The sequence below is a fragment of the Podarcis filfolensis genome, assembly GCF_964270895.1.
Source record: "Podarcis filfolensis genome assembly, chromosome: 8".
Classification (NCBI taxonomy): Eukaryota; Metazoa; Chordata; class Lepidosauria; order Squamata; family Lacertidae; genus Podarcis; species Podarcis filfolensis.
Window position 1 is genome coordinate 8,792,933 of NC_139611.1, and position 27,832 is coordinate 8,820,764.

General features: G+C 45.3%; 2 protein-coding genes across 8 annotated transcripts in view; one reads left to right on the plus strand and one right to left on the minus strand.

Annotated features, from left to right (window-relative positions):
- Nucleotides 1-6,190, minus strand: part of ATP13A2 (ATPase cation transporting 13A2) — a 55,429-nt gene extending 49,239 nt beyond the window's left edge. The window contains exon 1 of one of the 2 annotated variants that reach the window (XM_083629272.1): nucleotides 6,046-6,190. In XM_083629272.1, the coding sequence (XP_083485398.1) occupies nucleotides 6,046-6,055 (10 nt within the window). In that variant the 5' untranslated portion in view covers nucleotides 6,056-6,190. The remainder of the gene's footprint in view (nucleotides 1-6,045) is intronic. The other variant, XM_083629273.1, reaches the window with a different exon arrangement.
- Nucleotides 6,191-16,621: 10,431 nt separating this feature from the next.
- The window catches only part of USP48 (ubiquitin specific peptidase 48), a 45,715-nt gene continuing 34,504 nt past the window's right edge, over nucleotides 16,622-27,832 (plus strand). For 2 of the 6 annotated variants that reach the window (XM_083629314.1, XM_083629315.1), the window contains exons 1-8: nucleotides 16,883-17,175; nucleotides 18,709-18,829; nucleotides 20,032-20,188; nucleotides 20,788-20,904; nucleotides 21,279-21,403; nucleotides 22,391-22,499; nucleotides 23,252-23,385; nucleotides 23,981-24,063. In XM_083629314.1, coding sequence (XP_083485440.1) covers nucleotides 20,791-20,904; nucleotides 21,279-21,403; nucleotides 22,391-22,499; nucleotides 23,252-23,385; nucleotides 23,981-24,063 — 565 coding nt within the window. In that variant the 5' untranslated portion in view covers nucleotides 16,883-17,175; nucleotides 18,709-18,829; nucleotides 20,032-20,188; nucleotides 20,788-20,790. Of the gene's footprint in view, nucleotides 17,176-18,708; nucleotides 18,830-20,031; nucleotides 20,189-20,787; nucleotides 20,916-21,278; nucleotides 21,404-22,390; nucleotides 22,500-23,251; nucleotides 23,386-23,980; nucleotides 24,064-27,832 lie in introns of all 6 variants that reach the window. The other 4 variants (XR_014551796.1, XR_014551797.1, XM_083629312.1 and 1 more) reach the window with 4 other exon arrangements.

Consider the following 27,832-nt stretch of genomic DNA (forward strand, 5'->3'; position numbering starts at 1 on the left):
ATATAGATTTGGGTGGATTTTTTAAAAGCAACATTCTCCCCTGAAACATGGTCAGAGGACATCTCTCCCTCCAATTCCTCCCCTCTCCTGAATCCTTTAAACTATTATTCAGGGGGGTTTTGTTGCTGTTGTTGATATTAATTTTCAGTTCTTATGATTTAATGTAGAAACTGTTCAATTTGGTTGTGTACCTTTCAGTCTGTTTTATTTGTTGTTTATGACTACTTCTTTGATGTTTGTGATTATGTAAATCTTTTTTTTTATTATTTATTTAATCACTTTTTCAATACAAACAGCAACCACAAAAAACACATACAACAAAAACCACAATAACACAATTTAACGATTCGGATTTGAGTACTGATATACCTATAACTACACCTTTTTAATAATATTTCCCCACCTCTCCTCCCCCTACTTCCCACCACTTTCTGCCTTATCTCTTAAGTAATCCTTCCAGATTTCTTTATATTTATCCATTCTTAACTTGCGTGATTATGTAAATCTTTTTATGTTGTGAGCCACCTTGAGCATAGCATTCAAAAAAAATGATTACAGATAGGTAGCCGTGTTGGTCTGCCATAGTCAAAACAAAATATTTTTTTTTTCTTCCAGTAGCACCTTAAAGACCAACTAAGTTAGTTCTTGGTATGAGCTTTCGTGTGCATGCACACTTCTTCAGATACACTGAAACAGAAGTTGCCAGATCCTTCTATATAGTGAGAAGGTGGGGAGGGGTATTACTCAGAAGGGTGGTGGGAATGGGTGATTGGCAGATAGCTGTGATGAGCCTGTTGACGACTCTTAATGACTGCACCCGGACAACACCATTACTGGCCCCAACAACATCACACATACCATCTCGGGACTATTTAATTGCTCATCGTCTAACATTGTATATGCCATCAAATGCCAACAGTGTCCTTCAGCTCTCTATATTGGACAAACAGGCCAAACCTTACGCCAAAGAATAAACGGACACAAATCGGACATCAAGAATCACAAGACAGAGAAACCAGTAGGAGAACACTTCAATCTCCCAGGACATTCTATACAAGATCTCAAAGTAGCTGTATTACTACAAAGGAATTTCAGAAATAGACTGGAAAGAGAAGCAACTCATTACCAAACTTAAAACCATGGAGAGACCTGGTCTGAACAAAGACATTGGATTCTTATCTCATTATACATGACAAAGCCATTTTTCACCTTCTCACCCCTTGCTTTTTCCTGTAAGACCTATTGCAGTCGTTAAGAGTCGTCAACAGGCTCATCACAGCTATCTGCCAATCACCCATTCCCACCACCCTTCTGAGTAATACCCCTCCCCACCTTCTCACTATATAGAAGGATCTGGCAACTTCTGTTTCAGTGTATCTGAAGAAGTGTGCATGCACACGAAAGCTCATACCAAGAACTAACTAAGTTGGTCTTTAAGGTGCTACTGGAAGAAAAAAAAATTTTTTGTTTTAAAAAAAATGATGGCGATGAAGGTAGAGGAAAGTCCGCTGAGCAGTAACTAGATTACCTGGTTTTTCAGTTTCCCCATGATTTCTTGCCAAAGAACTATGAACGTGTCAAGTTTTTTTGCTGGCAAATGGGTCATAGTTAGGAATCAGCCTAAGCAGATAAAGAGGCTTATAAGTCTTCCCTTCTCCCAACTACTCTTCACAAGGTAAGCAAGTATTCCAACAGATGGGGAGACAGGTATCCATTTCACAAGAGGCTCATAAACCATTAAAAAAAACCCAGCACATTTTCTGTGACTGTGTGTGCTGTGGTCCCGCACACCAACCACCCAAAGGTCTGTCCCATCCTCAAAATGCCCCTTGCCTGCTTGCAGCCCCAGGATACACAACTGCCACCACCTCTTCTTCTAAATCCCTTTTTTTTCTACGTGGCTCATCCCCAGCTTCAGGCAAGCTCTGAGATGCCTAACAGGACACAACACAGAAATGGACTCAGTTCAACTGCTAGATCAGACCTGAAAAAGGAAAACAACCACCAGGCTCCTTCTCATCTGGCACTACAGCTCAGTGGAAAAAAAATTCTCCGTCAGCTTTCTAGAACATAGTTAAAGGAAAAGGGACCCCTGACCATTAGGTCCAGTCGTGACCGACTCTGGGGTTGCGGCACTCATCTCGCTTTACTGGCCGAGGGAGCCGGCGTGCAGCTTCCGGGTCGTGTGGCCAGCATGACTAAGCCGCTTCTGGTGAACCAGAGCAGCGCACGGAAACGCCGTTTACCTTCCCACTGGAGCAGTACCTATTTATCTACTTGCACTTTGACGTGCTTTCGAACTGCTAGGTTGGCAGGAGCTGGGACTGAGCAACGGGAGCTCACCCCGTCGCGGGATTCGAACCGCCGACCTTCTGATCGGCAAGTCCTAGGCTCTGTGGTTTAACCCACAGCACCACCAATGTCCCTAGAACACAGAGGCCAATTTATATATATTTTTAAAAAACCTCCCTACCCCCATCCCAAATGATGTTCTAAAACTACCTGACAAAACCTTGCCACGTTCTGCAGCCTCCATCATGCAGATCTGGCTTCCTAAACTTATCAGAGGCAACCTGGTCCTTGCACCTACAATTGTTGCATGAAATTGCTGCACTTCAAGGCACCTCCGAACCTTGCCAGAGGACAACAGGGTTGAATCAGACCAGGAAATGCATGGCTCAGCTTCAAAAGGGAGGTGAGCTGGAGAGCCACCATGGTGTTGTCTGCCTGCTAGGTCCCCAGCCCCTCTCCCCTTTCCTACAAAAGCTGTGACACGGTGCACAAAAGGGGTCTGGAAGCCCCCTGCAGGATTCCACCAACACACTGGGGCTGGGGACTTGTTTGCTGGCGATGCCTTGCCAGGAAGCTCTACCCTTTTGCTAGTAGACTGCTCAGGCCTATCTCAAACTACAGTACTTCGGATACCTGAAGGTATCTCTGTCTTGGATATTTAGGCATTCATTCAAAACTGAGTTCCCACATTTGATGCCAGTCAAACTGTTTCAGAGGCACAGAGTCTAAAACACTGAGAATGTGAAGAAACCAGAGGCCTTTCTCCTGGGCATAGTCGGCCAATTGGTGCCAAAGAAGGATAGAACTTTCTTTATGTATGCTACAACAGCAGCAAGAATACTTATTGCAAAGTATTGGAAGACACAAGAGTTACCCACCCTGGAAGAGTGGCAGATGAAGGTGATGGATTATATGGAATTGGCGGAAATGACTGGCAGAATCCGAGACCTGGGAGAAGAGTTGGTGGAAGAAGACTGGAAGAAATTTAAAGACTATCTTCAGAAACACTGTAAAATTAATGAATGTTAAAATGATGTTGGATTGAAAATAAGTGGCATTAGCAACAAAGTTAATAAGAACATGCAAAAATGAATTGATAAATGGATGAAAATATAGAGTTATAATATGTTAAGATATAGAGTTAAGATAAACGAGAGAGGGTAAGGACTTGCTGATCTGACTATTTAAATGGGAATACAAAAAGGGGAGGTGTGAGGAGGTCAAGGAAACAAGCTAATGAGTTTAAAGTTACTAAAAACGGATTTGTTTTTAATTCTTTGTTATCTATTTGTTTTTTGTATTTTGTATTTTTATTCTTCTTTTTTCTTTTTTATGTATTTTTCTATGTCTTCTTTTTTGTATCTTTTTCTTTCTATGTGACTTTTTTCTATTTTGTAAACTTATGTTTTTGTAAAATCTCAATAAATATCTTTTAAAAAAAAACAAAAAAACACTGAGAATGTGAGGTTCTTAGTTTTGAAGTGCCACATCAAAATTTGAATTCCCCATTGGAAATCTGGGTGTTCTGCATGTTGTTCAGTGAGGACCATGTGCTGCTTTAATAGCTATGAATATTATTGATGGGGAAAACCACAGCTGAAAGAGAAACCGGTTTGCTCACTGAGGCAGAGATTTTGCTTCTGCATTGCTGGTGGCAGATTCCCGAGACCCTGGATGGTGGGCTGAATGAAGTTAGCTCCTTCTTTCATTACTGTCACCATGCCTGTTAGGGAGGAGGAGGGCAGGGAAGCACTGACAGCCCACTGAATATGGCTTCCTGCAAAAAGCAGCTGCCCCTTTTGAAAGAGCATGTTCCTAGCCCTCATGATTTGCTTGAAAGGGCAGCATCAATCATTGCTGGAATCGCAGGAGTTGGTGCAAACGGCCTTTAAGGGGTCTCCAGCAGTTTTAGAGGCGACAGAAAGTTCTTAGTGAGCAGCAGTGTTTGACATTAGCCAGGCGCATTTTGCACCTGGCTCTTGACCACTTGCGGCCAAGTGAAAATGCCAGGGAGCCAGGATGGCACCAGATATCTCCACTATCTGAGGATCATTGGACCTGGACTGTTTTCACACACTAATACCCCATCCTGTAGAATGCTATATTTTATTTGCACGATTGGAATGAATTTCTGGAACCAAAATGCTTTTTCTGTGCCGCCTGAGCAGGAGCAGTCACCATTAAGAAAAAGAGGTCAGAACAGGCCAATAGATATGTGGGCTGTCCCTGGATCAAGTGACTTTTCTTCTTTCAAACTTCAAAGCTCTTAACCTAGCTTAAGGATCTCATCTGAACCAGCCAGACATTTAACTGAGAATCATTCGCAGTCAGCCCATCATTTGAAAAACAAGACTTTAGAGCCGTCTTGGTCAAAAATGGCAACTAGACATCCAGTTTTGGCAACGGCATTTGCTCAACACATTTTCTTTTCCAGGGCAGAGTTTGTAACACACAGCTGGGCTCAACACAAACAACTTTCTTTCCCCCTTTCTCCCTCAAGCCAAGATGGTCCCTGTGACATTCTCTGCTATGCAGCCTTATACAATCCCAGTCACAAGACCCACTTTCCACCCCGCTCAAGGCATAAGATGGCCCAGAACCTTCCACAAATCAGTCTCTCTCATGTCTATCCTGCAGGGACTGTCCCAGAGGCCCTTCTGGGTGGGAATTGGAGGGGCCAAAGCCCCAAACTCCAGCTTGCCATTGCCTCAGCGAGACTCTCTGTGGTGTCCACTTCTACCTTCAGAAGGGCAACTGGGGCCTCCCCATTAAAGAAGACTGATTTGGGAGCCTGTGTGTGTGTGTGAGAGAGAGAGAGAGAGAGAGGGAGAGAGAGGAGGACAGGGAGCAGTTGCTGCCAGTCTGCGTTTCACAGGGTGTAAAAAAAGAATCAAAAAGAAGACAGACCTCTCTGATGCTCAGATGAAGCAACTCATAGAGAAGGATAACAATCGCAACAGGCAGGATAGCTGCATTAACCTCCAGAATCAGAAGCAGCAGCCTTTCCAGTTGCTGCAAAGTGGTGGGGGGGAGATGATGCTCAGGCCCTGCCACTCGCCACTGGGGCATCTGAATGGCCACAGCGGGAACACAATTACTGAATTATTATTTATTAAATTTATATACCACCTTTGGTCCAAAGCAGGAATCTTTTACCCAACGTGGGGCATAAAACACAAAATGCATATAACCACCACCACCACCACCAGACTAGAGGGGGGCCCTTGGGCCTGATCCAGCAGCTCTTTATGCTCCCAACTGTAAACCTCCTCCCCCCCCAAAAGAAAAACTATAGATTATTTTTTAAACCTTCATCCTTTATCAACTCGGCCCCCCACCCCCCGCGGTTCAGTCCTTGGCTCCCTGGAAGCCCCACTTTGTGTAACTTCAGAAACTTTCCCTTTCTCCCCCTCCCCCTCAAAAAAATAAAATCGCTCACTGAGGCGAAAGAAAATGAAAGAGGAAAGTCAGCAGTTTCGGGGAACGTGGGAGGACGTGGGGCAGCCCAGGCTGGTCCGGGGGTGGGGGGCACGTCTGTGTCTGCCTCACCATGTGCCCCCCTTCTCGGCTGGGGGGGCCCTCTCCGCTGAGCCCCCCGACCCCGTCAGCAGCAGCAGCAGCTGACCTTGCAAGGAGCGCCCCGCACCTGCTCCCTTCCGCGGCGCCCCCCCCGGGAGCCCCCCTCAATCCCAGGAAAAGGGTGAGACCCCCCCCTTCCTTCCCCCCTCTTCCCTGCCTCGCCGGGAGGCTCACCTGAGCTCATGGCCCCCCTCCACGAGGAAGAAGTGGAAGTGGAGCAGCGCCGCAGCTGCAGCCGCGTCCTTCCCGCGCGCTGCCCGCCAGCGCCAAGCAGCTCCAGCTGACGGTCCGGGGCCGGCCAGCTGGAGGGGCGGGGCCTAGCGCAAAGGCTGCCGGGAGTCGTAGTTCCTCCCCTCAGGGGCTCAAGTGGCGGTTCTTCCCCAGGTTTCCCCCTGGTATGGGGACCAGGAGGGCCCAAGAACACCAGTCGCGTATTCCAAATTCCTTGCATCGTTTTTAAATAAATTCCACACACACACCCCCAACACACACATATTTATTAAAAGAGAGGGTAATTTAAGTTGCAGTTTTTTCCAGGTCCAGAGGTGCCAAGACATGGCAGAGAGTAAAAAAGTGCTATAAATGAAAAGGGCAGCATGGCTTGTTTGTCGAGGGGCAGGTTGTTGGGTCAGGGTAACCCATCTTGATTCGCAACTGAACACAACGAACCTTCCCATCTCTCACAGGGCCAATACAAACAAATTATAAATAAAGGAGTGACCCAGAGGACGCTGATGCAAAGACACTATGCAACAGAATGAAAGGATCAATAATCCTCCCTAAACAACCTCTCTCCCCCCCCCCTTCAATGTCTTAGGACAATAGCGTCTGTGAAAAAGACTATGAATTGAAAGTGGATACTATATGTACCTTTCCTTGCTCATTTATTTTATTTTATTTTTTGTATCACAAAAAATCTTGGATAAAAACTAATTCCTAGAGAAAAAAACAATCCTTCACCATTCAAAAATTATAAAATATTCACTTTCTTTGAGTTCACAGAGCAATCCTGAAGCCATCTTGACCCTCTTAATGACCCCAGATATTTACTCTGCAGTTGAAGGAAAAACCATTCCCAATAGTTCTTCTCACTTACAAATCCTTCAAATGCTAGAAACATCTCACATAAATAGGGGTAGATCTGTGGCAATAGATTCAAGAACTGTTGAATCTTTACCATTTCAAGGGAAAGGTTCAGACTGGTCAGGAAAGGGCAACCAGCAAGCTGTCAGGTATCACGACAAGAGACAAGCCAGGAGAGAAGACTGCCTCTTTCTGTGATGCATGTCTGATGCTTGTGGGGTGGGCAGTGGTTTTCAACCAGGGTGCTGTGGCACCCTGGGGTGCCTTGAATGATGGTCAAGGGTGCCGGGAGCAACACTGGCCTCTGTCCCTCTTTCTCTCTCCCCCCCCCCCATGCCTTCTTGCATCTCTGCCTCCCAAAGGTTTGCACAGCTGTTTGTTGCAGCAGTCCTGGGTACAAGCTCCCCAGGCGAACGGTGCCTCTGGAGCTGGCCAGGGGGTACTTCCCAGGCCCCTGTGGGGCAGCGTGAGGAGGCACCTCTCTTTAGGGAAGGGGCGGCAGCTGCGGCTGTCCAGAGGACGCCTAAAGAGAGGGGAGAGGAGAAGAGGGAACACTCCACAAGGGAAGGGTAGATGGGAACGCAGTGGATGTAGCCTACCTTGATTTCAGCAAGGCATTTGACAAGGTGCCCCATGATATTCTTGTAAAGAAGCTGGTAAAATGCGGTGTTGACTATGCTACCACTCAGTGGATTTGTAACTGGCTGACTGACCGAACCCAAAGGGTGCTCATCAATGGTTCCTCTTCATCCTGGAGAAGAGTGACTAGTGGGGTGCCACAGGGTTCTGTCTTGGGCCCGGTCTTATTCAACATCTTTATCAACGACTTGGGTGATGGACTCAAGGGCATCCTGATCAAATTTGCAAATGACACCAAACTGGGAGGGGTGGCTAACACCCCAGAGGACAGGATCACACTTCAAAACGACTGTGACAGATTAGAGAACTGGGCCAAAACAAACAAGATGAATTTTAACAGGGAGAAATGTATTTGCACTTGGGCAAAAAAAATGAGAGGCAGAAATACAAGATGGGTGACACCTGGCTTGAGAGCACTACATGTGAAAAAGATCTAGGAGTCTTGGTTGACCACAAACTTGACATGAGCCAACAGTGTGACGCGGCAGCTAAAAAAGCCAATGCAATTCTGGGCTGCATCAATAGGAGTATAGCATCTAGATCAAGGGAAGTAATAGTGCCACTGTATTCTGCTCTGGTCAGACCTCACCTGGAGTACTGTGTCCAGTTCTGGGCACCACAGTTCAAGAAGGACACTGACAAACTGGAACGTGTCCAGAGGAGGGCAACCAAAATGGTCAAAGGCCTGGAAACGATGCCTTATGAGGAACGGCTAAGGGAGCTGGGCATGTTTAGCCTGGAGAAGAGGAGGTTAAGGGGTGATATGATAGCCATGTTCAAATATATAAAAGGATGTCTCATAGAGGAGGGAGAAAGGTTGTTTTCTGCTGCTCCAGAGAAGCGGACACGGAGCAATGGATCCAAACTACAAGAACAAGAAAGAAGACTCCACCTAAACATTAGGAAGAACTTCCTGACAGTAAGAGCTGTTCGACAGTGGAGTTTGCTGCCAAGGAGTGTGGTGGAGTCTCCTTCTTTGGAGGTCTTTAAGCAGAGGCTTGACAACCATATGTCAGGAGTGCTCTGATGGTGTTTCCTGCTTGGCAGGGGGTTGGACTCGATGGCCCTTGTGGTCTCTTCCAACTCTATGATTCTATGATTCTATGAGTCAGAAAAAGAATGAGAGGCTGCCAGCTCTGCTGGCAAGGGGTGACATAGCTGGGCTCCTGAGCCTCACTGGGCTGCCACAGAAAGAATGTAGTTGGTCAAGGGAGCCGTGGACTCAAAAAAGTCCAAAACCTCTGGGCTAAGGGAAACCCAGCCAGATGGGTGGGGTATAAAAATATATATATTTTATTATTATTATTATTAGCAATTTCTCAAGTCTTTAAAAGTTGTTACACACACTTGTCTTGGCTCCTCACCTCCATGTAACATGTAAGGTGAGAAACTCCGTCGCAACAGGAAAATTAAGATCTGCCTTGCTTTGACTGGTTCCTGCCTACACACATTTTTCTCTGACCCATAATGGACTTAGCCCCAAACCCAAGTAACTAGTAACTGAAGAAGGTGGGTCATGGGTATTTAAGGGGAGGCTTTCTGCATACGACACACCCACTGCCAAGCTGCTCCATCTCATCTGCCCCCAACCCCATAACACCCTCTCTCCAAAAATAGAGATCTAGGTGTTATAAGAATTCTAAGGTGCCAAATATAAAATAAACGTTCAAGCCAAACACATACATAAGTACAGGGGAGCAATTAAAGTATAATATATCACAAAAGAATGGCCAGGCTGTCCAGGTAAAGCAATCAGTGACCATTAACAGATATCCTGGCCAACAGGATTTCTGCTGTAGACCGCCTCCTTCTGTGATGTATGTATGATGTTTTCGGGGGGTGGTCTTGAGCTACAGGGTGGGCAATTTCAGAAGTCTATATAAGGGCTTGCACACCATTGTTCTGGGTTCCTCCTCCCTCCTACAAGTGGTGAATGAAGACCCTGTTGCAAAGAGTTAGCTTCTCAAGATTCTCTGGTTGGCCTGTGTTATTTTCTCCTACCAATAGGGAACCCACTTAAGGACTCTATACGGGCTCTTGGATAACCCATAAGGGAAAAGGAGCTGGCTTTCTTCTTATAACAAAAGCAATTGTTGAGCTGAAAAACAATTAAAAAGAAGTATATTAATAGTGAAATTTTGGGAGGCCTAAGATATAGTTTGTTTAGCTTATACGTAAATCTGGCACTGTCCACACACACAAAAATTACCTTTTCCAATTCTTCCCCTCAGTTCCATATCCTCAACCTTTTCTTTCTTTAGATTTTCCCTTCAGTCAGATACAACTTATGGCTCCCTCTCCTTCCCTCAAGCTTTTGATTTCTCTCATTTTTATTTCAGAAAAACTTCTCCCTTTCTCCTTTCTCCCTTATTCTCCTCGGGCATTTTCTCCTTACAACTGTCACAGTGCATTTTTGTCAGCATTCCTCTTTCCTTCAGTGAATTTTGCTTCAGCTCATGGGGCTGGAAGGTGGGAGATAAATATTTTAATGAAGGAAAACACACTTTTCCCCTTTTCTTTTTTGCTTCCACCTAAGAATTTCCCTTTCTGGAAAAGCTTTCTGTCCACATAGTTTCAACATAATGTCATAGATCTCGGGTATCTGAGTCTGTTAGTGAATGGTAGACATGAATAACAGTAGGCTTTAGATGATATTCGGGATCTGAAGGGAAAATACGAGCTTGAGAATTGTCAGACAAGAAATTCCTGGTTTAGCTCAGTCTGGCCAGGTTAGCTAGGTGCTGCCCCATTGAGAAACAATAGCATACCCCCCAACATACCCCACCCAATTGACTGGGTTGCCCCAGCCACTCTTGGTGGCTTCCAACGTATATAAAAACATAATAAAACATCAAATATTTTAAAAGCTTCCATATACAGATGCTTTGGGGGTTGGAAAACTCAGTACCCTCCAACATGTCTCTGATGAAAATAGAGATGTCCTACCATACCCCTCAATATTTCTCCAATGGAAATAGGGACGTCCTAAGGCAGGGGTCAGCAAACTTTTTCACCAGGGGGGCAGTCCATTGTCCCTCAGACCTTGTGGGGGGCCAGACTATATTTTTTTTGGGGGGGGGGGAATGAACAAATTCCTATGACCCACAAATAACCCAGAGATGCATTTTAAATAAAAGCACACATTCTACTCAAGTACAGTGGTGCCTCGCAAGACGAAATTAATTCGTTCCACGAGTCTTTTCATCTTGCGATGTTTTTCGTCTTGCGAAGCACGGTCCGTCGCAACTGTGCCTCTTCAAGCAGCTTTAAGAAAAAAGCGAACAAACTCGCAAGACGTTTTCGTCTTGCGAAGCAAGCCCATAGGGAAAATCGTCTCGCGAAGCAACGCAAAAAACCGAAAAACCCTTTCGTCTTGCGCGTTTTTCGTTTTGCGAGGCATTCGTCTTGCGAGGCATCACTGTAAAAACACCAGGCAGGCCCCACAAATAACCCAGAGATGCATTTTAAATAAAAGGGCACATTCTACTCATGTAAAAACACGCTGATTCCTGGACCATCTGCGGGCCAGATTTAGAAGGTGATTGGGCCGGATCTGGCCCCCGGGCCTTAGTTTGCCTACCCATATCCTAAGGAAAAGCAGGACATTCCAGGATCAAATCAGAAACCTGGGCATCTTCTGTAAATCTAAGACTGTCCCCATGTTACAGAATTTAGGGGATGTGTGTCTTTAATGGCCTAACTCCTATTTTAAGGGATTCTGGGTCCCCCAAGTTTGTGTTTGGTCAGAGAATAGGTAGGATCCAGTGAGAGCAAGGCAGATCTTTATTTTTCTGTTGCAACAGGTGCCTTCCCCCTCCTTGCAAGGAGGTGAGAGAGACCCAGAACAAATATTTGCAAGGATTTTTAAAGACTCTTGAAGAGTTTGCCCAGCCCCTTAGCTGAGGACCACCAAAAGGCATCATGCTTATGTCACGGAAAGAGGAGGTCTCCAACAGAAATAAGAGGATGTGGCTTTCATCCCATTGGCCAAGATATATGGAAATGTTTGCGGATTGCCTCACTTTTTGTAATTACCTTGGTCCCCTTTTACAAACTCACACCTATTGTTACACAGAAGAAGATGCTCTAATGACAGTCCGCTCAGTTTAACAGGTACCTGCCAGTTTGGTTTCACAGGGAGGGGTAAACCCCTAAATTTCAAGCAGTTTCAGTTTCAAAAATCTACTACTTTACAAGTGAAAATATAATTATGGAAACGTATTTCCCCCCTCTCCTTCCTTCTACTTCAGTGAAATAATTTTAGGTCATTTAAGAGACTCAAAATGGCTTCAGGATTGCTCATCTATACCATTTTAGAATATGGTTTATGTACCTATGCGTGTGTGCACCCAGTTCATTTATGAACATTTATTTTATTGATGTGATGCCTTAGAACCAGAGGGGGTGGTACACATTATTATAAGAATTCTAAGGTCTCAAACGTAGAATCAATGTTCATAAATGTAGAAGTCAAACACATACACAAGTATATAAACCACGTGTCTGAAATAGTACAGGAGAGCAATCCTGAAGCCATTTTGACTCTCCCAAATTGACCTCAAATACTTCTCTTGTTATAAGAAAAATAAACCACCAATGAGGGGATGATTGTTACTGGCATAATAAAACTGCAAATAAAGCTCCCAGTTCCTACTACAATGGTACCTCGAGTTACAAATGCCTCAGGTTACAAACGCCTCAGGTTACAAACTCCGCTAACCTGGAAGAGTTACCTCGAGTTGAGAACTTTGCCCCAGGATGAGAACGGAAATCGTGTGCCGGCAGTGCAGCGGCAGCAAGAGGCCCCATTAGCGAAAGCACACCTCTAGTTAAGAACAGTGTCAGGTTAAGAACGAATTAAGTTCATAACTAGAGGTACAACTGTACCTGTCTTTATCCTACGCTGTAAACGTTGTGACCTTGCACGATACACTGATTTATACTTTTATAGCAACTATATATTTTTATTTCCTCTCATTGTTTCTTTGTATCTGATGTTTCTTTTGTGTCTTTGTATGGGCTGCTGAGCTTCAGTATCGATCTTCACGTTTCTCATATGCCAATGTATTTCTTATGTGTACAGTGGTACCTCGTTACGGACTCAAACCGTTCCGGGGTGCTGTTTGAACCCCGCAAAGTCCGTAACTAGAGCACCGCTTCTGCGAACGCACGTGGCGTGCTAAAGCGCTTCTGCGCATGTGCGAAGCGCACAGAACGCTTCTGCACGCACATATATGGCAAAACCTGGAAGTTGACACTTCCGGGTTTGCTGCTTTCGCAAGCCGAAAAGATGCAACATTAACCTAATGCAACACAAGGCATGACTGTACTTTTATTGGTTGCCAAGTATTGTTATGTTATGTTTTAGTTATGTTTTATACTGTGAAAAAGTCATATTTTAGGACTTTATAAGAATGCAAAACCTGTCAGAAAGTCACCCAGCGCCACCTACTGAGTCTACAATGAAGACACACAAATATACAGTTTAAGCAAATGCTTTTATTCAAATAAAAAGACATACAAGACTATTCTGTCACACCTATGTGAAAGGCAGGAAAATACCCAAATCCTGTCTTTTCCAAATCCTGTCTTAAATTCTCTTTATTCATCTGCTCCAGGTAGTGCCAAAGTATTCCTGTAAATAAAGGAAATACATGGCCATTAACAAGATTGCTGGAAAAACAGGAACCAGCCCAAAACCTTTGTGTACACTGCCTGCCAAACAATGACACAAAATAAGTGTCGTAAAACACAATGATTAACAGAGATTAGCCCCTTCCAACATACCAGTTACCTGTTTAATCCCTCATGCCGCGCCTCGTCTGACACCTCTTGTTTTTCATTGTTCTGTATGGAAATTAAAAGTTATAAATATAAGAATCTTCTTTTGTTCTGGGTTCTCCTGCGTCGCCTGTTACGTGAGTGGGAACCCTGTTGCCAACAGTCTTTATTTTGTAATAAAGATCAGGCTTATAGCCGCTTTGCTTTTCATAAATCCTGGTCTGGTCTCTGTCTCTCAATCCCTACCGGCTAGAGCAGGGGTCGGCAACCTGCAGACCATGGGCCACAAGCTGCCCACGGGGCTTGTTTAAACGTCCCACAAGCTGCCCCCGAATTGAGCCACCCACTCGGTGAGTCCCGTAAGCTGCACTAAACCGAAGGTCCAGTCTTTCTTAAGAAGCTGAATCCTTTTACCGGGACCCGCTTTTTCCATTTATTTCACTCTGTGAAGAGGAAATGGGAAACGTTTTCCAATTGTCTTTGAACTGTAGGGGCTTTCACCTCCCTGCAAATACAGTCTGGCAAGTACAGTGGTACCTCGGTTTACAAACTTAATCCATTCCAGAAGTCTGTTCTTAAACCAAAACCGTTCTTAAACCAAAACCGTTCTTAAACTGAGGCGCGCTTTCCCTAATGAGGCCTGCCGCTGCCGCTGCCCTTCCACCATTTGGATTCCATTCTTAGACCAAGGTAAAGTTTGCAAACCTACTTGGAACCCAAACACTGCAAACCCAGAAGTAAGTGTTCTGGTTTGCGAACTTTTTTTGGAAGTCAAACATGCTCCGTTTTGAATGCTACACTTCCACTTTGAGTGCCACGCTTCCATTTTGAGTGCCACACTTCCAACTTGAGTGCCACTCTTCTGTTTTGAGTGTTACACTGAGGTCTGTCTGTTTTTGCTATTTATTTTGCGTTTTTGTTTTTGCGTTTTTTCCCGTTTTGTTTTTGTGACTGTGTGGAACCCAGTTCAGCTACTGATTGGTTGTGTGACTGCAGTACATTGTTTATTGCTTTCATTTTATGGATCAATGGTCTAGTTAAATAGTAAGATTCATGTTAAATTGCTGTTTAGCGGTTTTTAAAAGTCTGGAATGGATTCATCCATTTTGCATTACAGTGGTACCTCTAGATGCGAACGGGATCCGTTCCGGAGCCCCGTTCGCATCTAGAAGCAAAAGTAACCAGTGATGGCACGTCTGTGCACGCACGCGTCGCTTCTTGCCGCTTCTGCGCATGCGCGTGACATCATTTGGAGCATCTGCGCAAGCAGCGAAATCAGGAAGTAACACGCTACGTTACTTCCGGGTTGCCGCGGAGCGCAACTCGAACACGCTCATCCCGAAGCACATTCAACCCGAGGTATGACTGTACTTTGTTTGGGAAAATGCACCTTGGTTTGGGAAGGCTTTGGTTTTGGAATGGACTTCTGGAATGGATTAAGTTTGAGAACCAAGGTACCACTGTAACAACATAACGGCCAATTCTCTGGTAATAGCGGGGAATTAGGGGCACTTGGAGGGTCTGCAATGGGGGCTATGAACGTCAATTGGCAATGCAGAAAGCTATCCTTCTGCTTTGCTCCAAAGAGTAGACAGGAAAATGTGTCCTTTTTGAAATCAAAAGGTATTCTGAATACGAGGAAGTAGGCCAAACTCCATGCGGTGATGGCGGCAGGAGGCTGCACCGAGACCCGGAGCTGTGACTGACTGCTGCTTTGCACCCAAGCTTGCTGAGAGGCACAATGAGAGACACTCTTGGGGTACCATGTTCTTCTACTGGTTCCTGCCTCCATTAATTCTTCTCTGAACAATAACAGACTTAGGAGATGTGGGATAAATGGATAAGAAAAAGCTTAGCAGAAACGACCATGCCTTGCCTTGCTGTTGTAACTGCTTGCATTGCAAAGAAAAAGGAAACTTGTGGTAATACGTAATATGTTAAGTATAGAAATTACTGAGTAGCCAAAAGGTCATGCCCTATAAGGGATTAGTGTGGAGGTGACTCAGAATCACGAGGGAAAATGGGGAACAGTTAGAAAGCTATTGCACATGCTTAAAAGGGCTATGAATATTAGTCAAACTGCCCCGGGTGGAGCTAAAGCTAATCAGCATGAACATGGGATGTACAGTGGGGGTACATATGTAATAGGAGGACCTGTAAACTGCAATTTCCTAACCAATAGGAGATTGTAGGTGTTATGTAGTGAGTTGAATAGGATCCAAACTGCAGCAGTCTGATTGGTCCTAGAACAATAGGATCCAAAAGGCAGCAGTCTGATTGGTCCTAGAACAATACAGCAGTATGATTGGTTGGCAGGAACCACCCAATCATGCTCCAGATAAAAGTGAATCCACAACCTGATTGGCTTACAGTATTCCGGAATTAGCCAATCATGTGCAGCCCATTGTGTAAATAATGTATATAAAGCAGATACTTTGAGGGGACATTCATTCACTCCTCCTCACCACTATGAGCTGAATAAAGAGCATGAAATCACTTTGCGACTCTGAGTATATTTCAGTAGGAAAGGAATTTGGATGGGCTTTAGGGTATTTTTTTTGTAAACTTTTGATGTAAAGAGGACGGTGCCCGTCTTTGCAGCGTGAGCTGGGGAGTTGCCCGTGTAGTGCTGTCTTGAGAATAAACAACTTGTGGTTTTGCCTGATCTTGGTGTCAAGATTCCCTTCTTCTCACAGAGCAATTGGCTACCTCTGGGGAAGATCCCTGGGGCAAATTTCTCCAACAGGGACACCAAATCCCTTGGTGGGTGTTTGAGATGCAAAAGCCAACCCCAAATTTGCGTATAACAGTCATCGGCAGTGTGGGATGCAGGAAGGAATCGAGTGACGCTAAATGGCCACTAGGTCCTGGAAAGGAGAACAGGACCAAAATGGCTGCCATCATGGTGGTGGTTTGTTTTGGGGAATGGTTCACTGTTTCCTTCAGGAATTTCCAGTATTCTCTTTTTTTCTTATTTTCCCTTGTACAAGAGTGTGGTTTTTATTGTTATTTTGCTTTCTTCCTTTTAATCCCTTCAAAGGGAGCCAGGGCTGTCTGAGGAAAACGCAATGCATTGTGGGTATTAAGAGGTCGTCCCGGTGAGAGGGACGCGACTGCGCACGCGCGGAAAATCAACGGCCTTCGATCTCGTGTGTGTGTATATTTTCCTTCGTTGTTGTTTTTTAAAAAGCCGCTCCCCTGCTCCTCGTGCCTACGTCACTGCTTGTTACTACGAGGTGGGTTGGGGGAGAGAAACCCCGCCTCGAAAAGTGGGCGGAGCCAAGAAAAGGAAGCGACGGGGAGGAGCAAGAGGGAGATCAATCAAAGACAGTAACCCCGCCCCCGACCGGATTGGAAGTAGCCAATCCCCGCGAAGCTGCGCCGCTTTCCCCTCCCCCCCACTCCACCCCTTCGTTGTGGCGCGGCGATGCCGCCGCGTCTGCGTCTGACGTCACAGCCAAGCGCCGAGGCGCGGCTAACAGCTTCCCCGGCAACCCCGCCCTGCTTTGGGCCTTTCGCGTCGCTCCGGGAGAGGCCGGTTCCACTTCCTGGGGCGTCCAGTCCGCTTCCGCTTCCTGGTCGCCCTCCCTCTTTCCCTCCCTCCCTCCCTCCCTCTTGCCTCTCCTTTTTCCGCCCCCCTCTGAGGGGTCGTGGAGCCGCGCCTGGGATGGCTCCTCGGCTGCAACTGGAGAAGGCGGCCTGGCGCTGGACGGAGACGGTGCCCCCCGAGGCCGTGACCCAGGAGCACATCGAAGCGGCCTACCGCGTCGGCCTGGAGCCCTGTCAGCGCGGAGCCTGCAGGTAAGCCTCAGGGGCCGGCAGGCTGGGCTTGGGCTGGGGCCCCGGGGGAACCACAGGGCGGCGTCGGCGTCGCCCTGGAAATCAGCCTTTTGTACTGCAAGTCAATGGCAGGGCACCTGCACAGCATGCAGGAGCCCCCAGGTTCAATACCCGCTAAATAGGGCTAGAAAGAGGCTCCCTAACCGAAACCATGGAGACCCACTGCTGCCAGTCAGTGCAGGCAGTATTGAGGTAGGTGGACCAACGTGGCGACTCGAGAGAAGGCAGCTCCCTATGGCACACAAGCCCCACCTGTTCTCCCCCACCCACCGTTTTATTTGCTTTTATTAAATATATTAGTTGCTTTTTTTGCCGTGGCTACTCAAAGCGACTCTCTGGGTATTCTAGAAGTTCTTAGGAAGGGCCGTGCAGCTCAGTGGTGAAACACCTGCTTTGCACGTAGAAAGTTCTGGGTTCAGTTGCCACCCCAGTAGAACATGGGAAAAGACTGAAACCCTGGGGAGCCGTTGCAGCCAGTCAGAGTAGGCAATACTGAGCTGTATAGTTCTCATTTGCTGCTTCTTCAATGTCAGGGACCCTCACTGAGATTGTTGGTGTGTGAGGAACCCCAACACTGCACATTTTCTGAACTCTTTCTCTCCTCTAATCTCTCCTTTCCCCTGCTTTCAATTGCGAACTCAAGGGTGCGGCTTTTGTCTTTTGTGTGAGTTTATGTGCACCATATAATTAAAAGCAGATGATCTATTAAGCATCAGGGTGACTAGATGGGAATGGAAGGAGGTACAGTTACACATGGTTTGTCTTTAACTTCCAAGCTAATTTAAAATAAAAAGCACAGGTCAGATGTTTATGGAAGGTTGTTATGGAAGGGGCTTGTTGTGCCCGTAAACCTCTCTTTTGCCGGATACAGGAGGCAAGTGGTTTCATCTGAAACTGATATGCTTGCAACCTCCGTGTCATTTAAACCTGTGTGGTATAGTACTATGTCAAACTAAGACCTGAGGGACCAGGGTTCAAATCCCCACTCATTCATGAAGCTCACCAGGTGGCCTTGGGGGCCAGTCCGTTCCTTTCAGCTTAACTTACCTCACAGGGTTGTTGTGGGGATCAAAGAGGATAGAGAGAACCATTTACACCACTTTGAGTTCTCTGGAGAAAAGACATGATAGAAATGCTAAAAAATAATAATCCCTTTTTAGCAATTCTGATTTACAAGCACTTTTCAGCAAAAGCAGCACAGAAACTGACAGCTAGGCAATGCGGGGAATGTGCAGAAGTTGTCCTTTTTGTTGAAATTTGTAGGGGGAAGGAGGAAACATGTCAGGGAGCATCATCAACACTGGCACTCTATCTGCAGTTACCTCAGGACTCCTCTGTGGTTGGTGGGGCTTGTCAGCTGCACTTGCGACTAATTGCTGGAGAGGTGTGCTGGAAGTCACACAGGTGTCATCAGGACATAAGTGGTCTTGGTTGATAGCAATGTGATGAGGTCAGAATATTGTATTCAGATCCTGCTGCTTTCTGCTTTTGCAGGCGAAACTGCCGAGGAAACCCAAACTGCCTGGTAGGAATTGGTGAGCACATCTGGCTGGGGGAGATAGATGAAAACACCTTTCACAATATTGACGATCCAAATTTCGAGAGGAGAAAAAAGGTAACGCTACTGTGCTGGCCCTGAAGCCTGTGTGAAGGAGGATTATTTCCCCCAAGATGCATCCTCAACTTGATTCTGGTTTATAGAAGTGGAAGGCTTGAAATTTTCTTTGTGGTCCTGGCTGTTTTGTCAGAACTGATAGAGGTTTCTTAGCGGTAGCTGTAAAGTTCCTTTGCCAGTTCCGTGAAGTAGCTGTCAATAAGAGGAACTGAGTCCTGCAAGCAGAGCTTTATCTGACTGTTTCATCTCTTGCAGAGAAAAATACCCTTGGATGAGCCCTCCCATGTACCGGGAAGCTTGTAAAAATATATTTTGGTATTTCTTCCTCAGTAGTATTTTTTTAATAGCTACATTGTTTGGATTTTATTGACTTTTCTTTTATTCTGCTATGTTTGTTTAAATGTTAGACATATCGGGCATTTTATGGAAAGTCAGGGGAGAAACATGTTAAAAATGTAATTGTTAAATAAAGAGGAACAATGAACCTCCCTGTAAACCAAGGTTGGGGAGCCTGTAATTCAGGGGTCAGCAAACTTTTTCAGCAGGGGGCTGCTCCACGGTCCCTCAAACCTTGTGGAGGGCCGGACTATATTTGGAAAAAAAATATAAAATGAATGAATTCCTATGCCCCACAAATAACCCAGAGATGCATTTTAAATAAAAGGACACATTCTACTCATGTAAAAACACACTGATTGCCGGACCCTCCACGGGCTGGATTTAGAAGGCGATTGGGCCGCATCCGGCCCCCGGGCCTTAGTTTGCCTACCATACTGTAGTTGGACTCCCAACTCCAGTCATCTCTGACAACTGGCTATGCTTACTGCGGCTGTTGGGGGACCACAGATGTTCCCCAACCCTGCTGTGAAGTCCTACAAATTCAACCCCCAAAACAAAAAACTATTACACAGGTCAAGTGCACTAAAGGCAGGATATATTGTCTTGAAAGGACCTCCCGGCCATCATCTTCTGGAGGCTCTTGGTAATGTTGTGGAGGTAACCTCTTGGTGGTTTGCCTGCTGGGTGCCGTCCAGATGTTTTGGACCACAACTCCCATTAACTCCAGCCAGTATTGGCTGTGTGATGCTGGGACTGATGGGAGTTGGCGTCCAAAACATCTGAAGGGCAGCAGGTTGGCAAAAGGCTGCCCTTGTGACCTGCTTGGTGATACCTCTGTTGTGTGTTTCCCCTTCCCCTCACAGAATGCCTTTGTGGGCCTCACAAACCTGGGTGCCACCTGCTACGTCAACACTTTTCTGCAGATGTGGTTCTTGAATTTGGAGCTCCGCCAGGCGCTCTACTTGTGTCCAATTGCCCGCCCTGAGTACGTGACAGCAGAGGGCACCGCATCAAACAAGGGTAAGTTGGTCAGACTTTTCCCACTGCTCACTATCACATGGGCAGGTGGCTTTTGATTTGCTCTGACAAGGCTCCGTCTGCTTGGAGGCTGCTACTGTGTCCTGATGTTTTATCTACTTACATAGCTATTGGCTTTTGTGGTCCTCTCAATATAGCAGCTCTGCTTGGGCACTTGTTCCCATTTTACAGATAAGGGATAGAGTTTGAGAGAGGAGGGTTTTGCTGAAGGTCATGCTGTATATCCTGAGGCAGTGAATCAGTCTCTAGAGACCACAGTGCATTCTCATGGGCAGCAGAGTATCTAAGCAGCAGCAGAGTCGCAAACAAACCTCGACAGAAAGGAAATCTAAATGAAGAGGAAACCTTCCCTTTCTGAAAGGGTTTGGTTTTTTAAATTGTTATTCAGAATGGCACATCTTGTTAGTTTTTCAGTTGCCAGCAGATGATATGCTGTGCATATCCCTCCCAATGTGTAGCAAAGTGGGGCAGGGGGAGGTCTTTTATAACAGAGTGTGTGCAGAGGGGGGTGACCATTGTCAATATGAGTATATGCGTCATGGTGGGTAAATCTCTGAAGGAATCCTCTTGCCTTTTGATAGATTATGAGCCTCAGACGATTTGTGAGCACCTCCAGTACTTGTTTGCTTTGCTGCAGAATAGCAAGAGGCGCTATATCGATCCATCAGGGTTTGTTAAAGCGCTGGGTTTGGACACAGGTCAGCAACAGGTAACGTTCGGGTGCGTGCGTGTGAGCGCGTGTTTTGCCTTGCTCTTTCTGCGGAAGCAGCTGCTCATCAATCTGCTTGCCCTCTGTAATGCTAAGCCGCGGTTCCCTGAGCTGAGGTTAACCAGGGATATTTAGCCACCAAAGAGGATAGCCCTATTCCATTCTTAATTTCCTTGTACATGGCTGAGGCGCAGTGCCATCCCCGAATCGATGCAGTGAGGGGTAGTGGTGGTTGCTTTGCCTCCTCTTTAAAAGAGCTATAACGTATAACAAAAGAGCTAAGCACCCTCTTCGTTTATTTTGTTAGTTTGTTGATTGACCTGTGTTATCAATGCTGCCTTTGCAACTGTACTGTTCTCCTAGGATGCTCAGGAGTTTTCCAAGCTGTTCATGTCCCTGTTGGAGGATACCCTAACCTCACAGAGAAACCCAGATGTGCGAGACATTGTCCAGAAGCAATTTTGCGGAGAGTATGCCTACGTCACAGTGTAAGTTTCTCCTCTTCTTAGTCTTTTGGTGCTTTAGCTTTGTGTATTCCCAATTCAAAGTGCTGATTTTGATCTATAAATCCTAAACGGCCTCAGTCCAGTATACCTGAAGGAGCTTCTCCACCTCCATCGTTCTGCCCGGACACTGAGGTCCAGCACTGAGGGCCTTCTGGCAGTTCCCTCACTGCAAGAAGCCAAGTTACAGGGAACCAGGCAGAGGGCCTTCTCGGTAGTGGCACCCGCCCTGTGGAACGCCCTCCCACCCAATGTCAAAGAGAAAAATAACTACCAAACTTTTAGAATACATCTAAAGGCAGCCCTGTTTAGGGAAGCTTTTAATGTTTAATAGGTGATTGTATTTTAGTGTTTTGTTGGAAGCCGCCCAGAGTGGCTGGGGAAACCCAGCCAGATGGGCGGGGTATAAATAAATTGTTGTTGTTGTTGTTGTTGTTAATTAGGCTTAGGACCCCAGTACCTCAAGGACCATCTCCCTAACCAACCAAGACCCTATTATCATCTTCCTAGGCCCTTCGCCATGTGCCCCCTCCATGGGAGGTCCAGAGGGTGGCAACATGAGATCAGGCCCTTTTCAGTGGTGGCTCCCCATTTGTGGAATGCTTTCCCCAGGGAAGCTTGCCTGGCACCACCGTTTTAGGCTCCATGGAAAAACATTCCTTTTTCATCAGGCCTTTGGGTTTTAACGATATATATGTCCTTTTTGCGTGGATAGGATGTTTTTATGGAAAACAGAATACTTTTTTATAAAAATAAACAGTTGGTTTTAATGTGTGTGTGTGTGTGTGTGTGTGTGTGTATCTATCTATCTATCTATCCATCTATATGTTTGGTGTTTGCTTAAAATACTGTAAGTTTCTTTGAGCTACCGTGAGAAAAAAGTGACTAATAATGATATCCGTGATTTCTGAAGAAGTATTTCTTCTTGAGGTAGTCTTCAGTGGTGTTTTTTTTCCCCCCTCTCTTCCCCAGCTGCAACCAGTGTGGCAGAGAGTCCAAACTTATATCAAAATTTTATGAGCTTGAGTTGAACATCCAGGGCCACAAGCAACTGTCAGACTGCATCACAGAGTTTCTGAAGGTATCAACTCTTCCTTGGGAGTTTTCTCCTTGTCACTTTCATCCTCCAGCCTATTATGGCTTGAGGCCAATTTCCTTTCGGCTGCTCTTTGCTTTATCTCAAGGGTGGGATCTGAATAGAGGGGATTGAGCCTAGTTGGCCCTAATTTCTGCATATGCCGTTTAGTTTGTTGGTCCTTTGGGGATTTTTGTGCCTATGGAGCTTTTATAAAAATTAATTCTAACAGGCTGCCTCAGAAGGATAATCTTAAGTGTGGTCTCTGTCAAGTTAGCAACATTATAAATACTATTTTAATAGGTTCAAATGTGATTATTAATAAATGGATGTTTACTTTTTTGTTTGAGGCTTTTTTAATATATAAAAAGTTTATTTTGTGAAATTTATTCATTGCTTGATTATTTTAAAAAAGCCTCAAAGTCGTATGCAAAGAGAATAAATGGATTAGGAAATTTTCTGAAAAAGGAGATAAGAAGGGTCCTGCTTTGTTTACTGTCTCCAGATGTAGACAGTTTGGTTTCAGCTTCTGCGTATCAAGTGACAGCCCCCAAATTCCGGTCTCCTGCTGTAGAGGCTGTTCTCAGAATACCACTGAAGGAAGACCCATAGGCACCCTTGACACTCTTTCCATGCATGGATTCAGGAGCCGAAGAGTGGATTTGATGCCAAAGGGTCTGTTTCCACCTAGGTGAACTTATAGCCTGCCTCAGGGGCACCCAGGTGACTTTTGTTCCATTTGTCTCTTGCTTGGCTAGGAAGAAAAGTTGGAAGGGGACAACCGCTACTTCTGTGAGACCTGCCAGAGCAAGCAGAATGCCACCCGCAGGATCCGTCTCCTCAGCCTCCCATGCACCCTCAACCTGCAGCTCATGCGCTTCGTGTTTGACAGGCAAGCATCTCTTCTTGTTCCAGCACCCCAGGGTGGGAGCCTTCAGAGCTGCTGTGGTCAGATCCCTCCGTACTGGAAGGAGGCAGGCTTATCCTTACACCCCCATTTTATTTCACAAAACGCAACAAGCACTTCGGAGCAGTTTACAAAAGGAGATAAAAGAAACGAAATTATCAATAAGAAAAATATCAGTAAGAAAAATAACAAGGGAAATAGCAAGGGATTAAAACTTGCATCAGCTTTGTAAACATCTGCGTAGGCTTGCCTAAACAAAAATGGTTTCAGCAGTTGCTAAAAAAAGGACAGAAAAGGCTCCCGCCTGCTGTCAGCATAGATGCTGCCACACGAAAAAATCAATTTCTTACCAAGGCAGAATGGATATTATGCGGCGCCTGTAACCGTGCCGCAGATCAAACTGAACGGGACAAGATAACTGTTCGGTGGATTTGTAGCTGGTTGATGGACTTAACCCGAAGACTGCTCACTAACATTTCCTCATCATCCTGGGAAAAGGTGTTAAGTGGGGTGCCGCAGGTGCGTTGTGAGTTGCCAAACTCGGCCTTACCGTTTGCTATTTCTTTCCTTACTTCCTTAGGCAAACAGGCCACAAGAAGAAGCTGAACGCCTACATCGAGTTCTCAGAATTGCTGGACATGGAGCCCTACATGGAAGACAAAGGTGAGGTTATGATCTTACGTAGCCAAGTAGCAGCTTGTGTTTGGGCATGAAGGGATGGCAGTTGGTGCTGGTCTATTAGGCCAAACAGGGCACTGCCCCAGCGGTCTCACTGCCCTTCACCAGACCCTGCCTTGCCTGCCTTATTTACCACCAGTCCAGGTTTGTGGCACTTGCTGTCAGCATCCTCAAACTCATCTAGAACTCGACTTCCGGAGGCGGCGCGACCGGTAATGGCTGCCTTCTCCGAGTAAGGAGAAGGGAGCTCCGCTGTAAACGGGTCGTCCGCTACGGCGAAGCGGAGACCCATTCAGGAAAACCACAGGTGGCAGAAGCCTGTGGTCTCGGGACCCGGCGGGCGCCAGAAGCAGCCCCCAAAACGTTGAAGGGACCCCGTAAGGGGCTCCGGATCGCGGAGGGGGTAGCGGCGCTGTGGGTCGTTGCGCAAACAGCGAAGTGAAGCCGCATTGCTGTTGCCGGTCAGCGCTGTCCTTTCTTCCTGCAACTTTTCTGAACTTTGGAAACTACAACCCGTGAGTAAATTTGGACATTGAAAACTTTCTGAAACTTTTGTCAACTTTCTGAAACTTTTTGAGAACTTTATGAAACTTTTAAAACTTTTTTAAAAAAGTTGAAATCTGGCTGAAAACGGAGTGAGGATAAGCAGGAAGCCCATCTCCCGCTATACTGAACTTTAAGCAAAGAGCAGGAGGAGTGGAGACAAAAAGTTATGCGTTAACTAAATGCTGGCACCCTGTTAAAGCAGTTTTCTGAGTGAAAGACTTTGAGCTATTGACTTTTGCTGGTTATATTCGGGGTGCACTGATATCCTTCTTCTGTGGCACCAGTGGATTATAAAATAAATAAGAATCTCTGGTGCTGGAGCTGCCTGGATGAGCACCAGTTTGCAACTTTGGATACATTGAATTCAGATTTTGAAACATTCTGAGTTGGAACTGGATACTTTGAAACTGTTGCAGTCAAGGCACTGTAAGAAACACTGTTTTGCTTTAAGTTTTACTCTGCTAAAAATAATACATTGTGGAGGCGATAGACATGGATTTAAATTTATAAGTTTAACTTGGATTTGATCTTTTCCCTGAAGACGTATTAAGCTCCCTCTAGAGGATTTTGGACTTACAGCAGTGACTTTGTTTTACTTTCCCTTTCCCGGCCTCTGTTTGACTATTGCATCTGGGACTCTGCTTTCTCATGGGAACAATTTGGATTGACCTTGGATTACAGATAACTTTGGAATGAGTGGCGCAAGGAGAAGAGGAAGGACTAAACAAACAACTCTAACTTTATCTGCAGCCTCACAGCGTAGATCTTCTGTGCCGGCCTTGCCTTCCACTTTGCCTCCAGACATAGAGGCGGCCTCCCTAATACAGGCAGGGGAGGGTGAGACAGAGGAGCTGCACCTGGGAGATATGGCTTCAGGGACAAGTAGCTCTGTCTTGGAGAAAATTTTGGAGAAACTGGAGGCTCTGGACAAGAAGGCTGATTTGCATACAGCTAAAATTGAACAGAACACAGAAAGCTTGAATAAGCTGACTGGACAAGTTGCACAGAATGCCCAGTCTATTGGAGAATTAAAGGAGGCTGTAGGTGAAAATCGTAAACTGGCTGAAGATACTAGTCAAAGATTGGAAGAACTTGAGAAAGAAGTAAGACCACTCAGCAAACAAGTTGGAGAACATCAGATTTACTTTTTGATGACAGAACTGCGAAACAGGGAGACCAACTTGAGGATACGGTCAATACCAGAGGTGGAAGAAGATAATTTTATTGAATTTCTAACTAAGGAATTTGCCAAGTTTTGGAAGTTAGAGGAAAAAGACTTTAAAATTGTATCTGCTTTCAGGCTTGGCAGAGTCAGAAGGACAGAGAAGCCCAGAGATTGTTTGATAACACTGAGATCAAAGGAGGAAAGGGACAAGATTTTGGGCCTGCACTACGAAAAGTCACTAGACATTTTGGGCAAGAGAATTGAAATCTACAAGGACATTCCTAAGCAGTTGCTGGACCTTAGATCTAACTACACGGAATTGGCAAGACTGTTGAGAAGCAACGCAATTATCTTCAGGTGGGAGTTTCCACAAGGATTATCCTTTACCTACAGAGGGAGAAAGATCAAAATCAAAACAGTGGAAGATAGAGACAAGTTTTTGGGAGCACACGGAGAAGACCTCCACAAAGGACTTGGATTGCCAGTGCCAGAACTTCCAGGGGAGCCCGCCCCCTCGGATCCTCAAGGACCGGAGAACAAGGTACCACCCCAGAAAGAATAACCAGATCTATCCAGGATGTCTCTGCAGCTTTTGAGTTGGAACATAAATGGCTGTAACAGTCCCGAAAAAAGGTCTAAAATTTTTCATATTCTAAAAAAGGAACAATTGGACATTATATGCTTACAAGAAACACATGTGATTAGGCTCCATAGAAAGGTGTTAATAAATAAAAGGCTTGGTCAAGAATTTATATCATCGGATACAGTTAAAAAGAGAGGTGTAGTGATCTATGCAAAAGAGAGCCTTTCACCAAAATTTCTCTTTAAAGATGAAAGTGGAAGAATCCTCGCAATAGAAATACAGTATCAAGGAGAAAAAATTTTGATATTAGGAATTTATGCTCCAAATGAAGGAAAATCGGATTTTTATAAGAAGTTGCACGAGATCATGCTGGATTATCTGGATTACAACAACGTCATCATGATGGGGGATATGAACGGGGTCGTATCAACAAATATGGATAAGTCACAGAACCAGAACATTACTAAAGAGGGAAGACTACCTAAGACCTTTTTTGAAATGACTGACAATATGGACTGGGTTGACATCTGGAGAGTTAGAAACCCCCTGGGAAGAGAAGGAACATTCTTTTCTGAAGCTCAACTGACTTGGACACGAATCGACCAAATATGGATAACTAGAAGTCTGGCACCTAAGGTGAGGAAGGTGGAAATCTGCCCCAAAACATGCTCCGACCATAACGCCTTGAGAATGGATATGACATTGATCCCAATCGGCTCCTTTAGATGGAAGATGAATGATGGCCTGTTTAGAGATCAAAGAATTGTAAAGAAGGCCCAAAAAACCTTAAAGGACTATTTTGAGATTAATTTGAACACTACGGTGGAAAAAAGAACTATCTGGGATGCAAGTAAAGCTGTGATGAGAGGGTTCTTGATTCAACAGAATTCCTTAAAGAAAAGACTGCAAAATGAAAAGAAAGATAAAATTCTGGAAAGTATCAAAGAGTTGGAGAAGAAGTTAAGATCTAACCCGAAGTCCCAACCGATTCTGAGAGAAATTAAACTTTATCAGGCGCAATATTCCAAGCTGATAAATCAGGAAATAGAATGGAAGATTAAAACAATGAAACAAAAAACTTTTGAATCGGCAAATAAATGTGGGAAACTGCTAGCTTGGCAGTTGAAAAGGAGACAAAGATTAAATACAGTAACAAACTTAGAGGTTGAAGGAAGGAACATTCAGAACCCGGGAGAGATTAGAAAGTGCTTCCAGAGGTATTTTAAAAAGTTATATACTCAAGGGCCACAAGATGAAATAGAGATTACACAATTTTTGGAGAGAAATGGATTAGCAAAGCTGTCAGAAGAAAATAGAACAATTCTAAATGGCAAAATAACACGACAAGAGATTGAACAGGCCATCCTGAGTCTGAAACAGGGCAAATCACCAGGGCCAGATGGACTGACCTCTAACTACTACAAGACATTGAAGGATTATTTGATACAACCTTTGTTGGA